The 3,175-nt window shown below is 41.8% G+C and overlaps 1 protein-coding gene across 1 annotated transcript; it reads right to left on the bottom strand.

The window, feature by feature from the left end:
- Positions 1–263: 263 nt before the first annotated feature.
- LOC148715476 (senescence-specific cysteine protease SAG39-like) lies at positions 264–1,881 on the bottom strand. Its single transcript, XM_088709429.1, has 2 exons — positions 1,321–1,881; positions 264–1,193 (listed from the first exon to the last, which is right to left on the bottom strand). Exons 1-2 carry the CDS (start codon positions 1,736–1,738, stop codon positions 601–603), a joined length of 1,011 nt encoding a protein of 336 aa, XP_088565555.1. The 5' UTR covers positions 1,739–1,881; the 3' UTR covers positions 264–600.
- Between the last annotated feature and the right edge of the window lie 1,294 nt (positions 1,882–3,175).

Below are 3,175 nucleotides of genomic sequence, written 5' to 3'. Positions count from 1 at the left end.
TTACATATATTTAATTATGGATATTAAGATTTCATTATATAGAATTTTTGGATGTGCGATGAAATTCCATAGTAATCCCTAAATTATAAATAAAAACTTCTACTTTTGAACATTTTTCTTGCAACAACCAAATGGTGAGAACTTTGACTTGCAGAAACCAAAATTTCAAATTTCGCAGCAAAAAAAAAATACTCATAGATTCAAGAAAGTCAAAAACTTTTTCAGAAAAATCAAGAGTAAGGATTACTTTTGTGCATAAATACTACCCCACAATATAGTCCTTTTTTCATTAATCAAATTTAATAACTACACAGGAAGAACAATGCACATCAAATTTAATAACTAAATCATATCATAGATTCATGGACAATACAAAGCAGCTTTGTATCAAAGTAAGCTACAAATAGGAGCAAGTCTCAACATTATAAGATCACTTTGCTTAATAAAGCACTAACACATAAAAGTTATTACATGACAGAATAATATAAATGTTATTAATTTCCTCTCTCTCTTTTTTTTTTCATTCTTCTTCTATTTTTGTGTGTGGGGAAGGATTCCTCTAAGTTATTAATAAGACGCCATTGTAGAAGATGGTTGAATTTATGCTGTTGGGTAAGAAGCAAGCTTGGCAATACCACAAAGCCCTTCTGGTGCACCAACATCGCGCTGGATGCGCATGTATCCCATCTCACCCCAAGTTGTACCCCATGAATTCTTTACCAGCCAATATTTAGTCCCATCCTCAGCTGTCCCGTAACCAACAGCGGTCACAGCGTGGGTCATTTCCGTTTCACACGGACCGGTGAAGATGCCGCTGGAGTAGTGCTGGAAGTCTGGCCCACTACCATCGATGCCAACTGAAACAGGCTGGTTCGCGACCGCCTGTAAGAGCGAGGACTCATCATTTGCAGGCACGGTCTCATAGCCGCTGATAGTAGCTGCCGATGATGATGCCCTGTTGGTGTCACAAGTGCCATCAGCTGCCTTGTAAGGGTAGTTATCTTCAGTTGTTATCCCTCCATTATCAATGACGTATTGGAAGGCACGAGTCATGAGTCCCCCGTCGCATCCTTTGTTTCCATCGTTAGTATCACAGTCCACGAGTTGTTGCTCCGACAAGGAGACCAAGTTGCCGGTCTTGATTTCAGTAATTGCTTCAATGGCAGCCACAGAAGAGAATGCCCAACAGCACCCTACGTATATACTTGTCGTTGGTTAGATATATAACTTGTTTGTGAGCCATGTTAATTACTTGATGACATCTTTCATGTATCTTGTTGTTCTTTAGATTTAAATAACTCATTGTACGTCATATCTTACCGCACGAGCGTTGATTCTTGACGGCAGTAACTGCACCTTTGGTTCTCCAGTCCATGCTGTCAGGCGCGTCGCTCAGGTTGGCATACTGAAAGCTTCCTGTCGTGGACTCCGTAGGCATGGGCTTGAATCCAAGGCGAGAGGCCTTGAACTCCTCGTTGGTCATGTCCGCAAACTGGTTGAGGCCGAGCTTATACTTGCGATCGCCAGCTCTATTGATAGACTCGATGTACTCGTAGTTGCCCCTGAAGATTTGGAATCGTCGCTCCTTCTCTGCTGCGTCCTTGTAGACCCGCCCATACTGAGCCATCCACTGCTCGTGCCTTCTCAGCATAGGCTCGTCAGCAATGCCACGAGCCATCGCTCCAGAGACCCAAACACCCAAGACCATCAACGTGAGCACAAAGCATTGGTGAGCCATTGCTTTGGAAACACTTAATTTGGAATGGTGCAGCTACGTGGGTTAAGTAGCTGCTATTTAGAACTGGAGGGGATGTGGGCAAAGAGCTAGGGTGGCTTGAGTGTTTATATAGAGGTTTGCCTTGGGAGAAACCTGTTGTGCATCCTCTTGACGCGCATCGCACGTCTTCTAGAGCGTGATGAGCGGCAGCTGATTTGGTTGAACGTAGACTGCTCGCCCGTCCAATTTTGTTTGACCGCTCGATTCATACTCTCTAGAAAACGTGTGATGCAGTTCAGAAGAAGACCGGAGTCGCCTCGTTAGCCACAATATAATGATCCATGCGAGCATTGCGCACCCAATTTCGTTGTGAGTTGCTATCAGAGTAGCCTCCTCATTTTTGTATAGCGCATCTTGTTGCATGTGAACGAGTCTTTAGATGCCCGGCCTCCATGATTAATAATTTGGATTTTCTTCCTCGATCGGCCACAGTCTTTTTCTTGATTAAAATATCTTGGGTAGCTTGTGATGACTTGGAAAAACAAGAATGAAAATAGAAAAAAGAAGAAGAAGAATATGACGCGCGATGATCATCTTAAACAATTCTTATAGACTCGTTTTTCTTTTTCGTCTTTATTTTAGCTTTAATTTTTGGATTTATCAAGTTTGCAATTGATTAAGACAGACAGTAATTGGTCCCCCATCGAAGTAGATGGGTTTTGGGTCATAGTGTCATATTTAGAGTTTCTCTGAGAATGGTTGCACGGGGACATGGGGATGTTGGATTGCACTAGCATGGCTGGAGTTTTTATTGGGGGTTGGAGCAGGGGAATTTTGCCAGTGGGCAGCGGATAAAGAATTGACACGTGCCGTGGAGATTGAAATGAGTGGGATGGGTTAAGGGACGAATCATACAATTTATAATATCTTAGATGTACCGTGCGGTTTGCTGGTCTAAATTGCGGTTATCTTCTAGCCTACAGACGTAGTTTACATTCTCACGCAGGTTTTTTTTTTTGGCAGATAGCCTTGTCCACATTGCCCATCAAAGCAAGCTTAATGTGCATCACGCATGGATCGTCTGAGGATCTGTATAGATACATATTTAGCTCTATATTGACCATACACTGGATAAATCTTGAATATTTAAGAAGAATCAACCAATCAAATAACTTCGGGCTAGTTTTTTTGAGTGGGATTCTAGGTTGTTATTTAGTGGTGCAAATAGGTCCAGTCAGATCGAAACATGAGTAATCCCAACTTAACTTAGTTCTTTATTCGGGTCCAGTATATACTTTTTTTGATTGAAATGGGTGGTGAGACTATCCGGGTTTTATTAAGTGGTATGTACAGTTTACAAATGATTATGCTAGAGTAGGAAGACTGTAAAGTTTTAACTGGACGTGCATGGGACGTCCTGTCAGATGTTTGAGGATAAAAAAAAAAAAAAGGAGAGCA

Source organism: Phoenix dactylifera, chromosome 1, assembly GCF_051530095.1.
Source record: "Phoenix dactylifera cultivar Ajwa chromosome 1, Ajwa_hap1_PhDact_Kaust_v1.1, whole genome shotgun sequence".
In the NCBI taxonomy this organism is placed as follows: Eukaryota; Viridiplantae; Streptophyta; class Magnoliopsida; order Arecales; family Arecaceae; genus Phoenix; species Phoenix dactylifera.
This window is presented reverse-complemented; position numbering and strand designations above follow the sequence as displayed.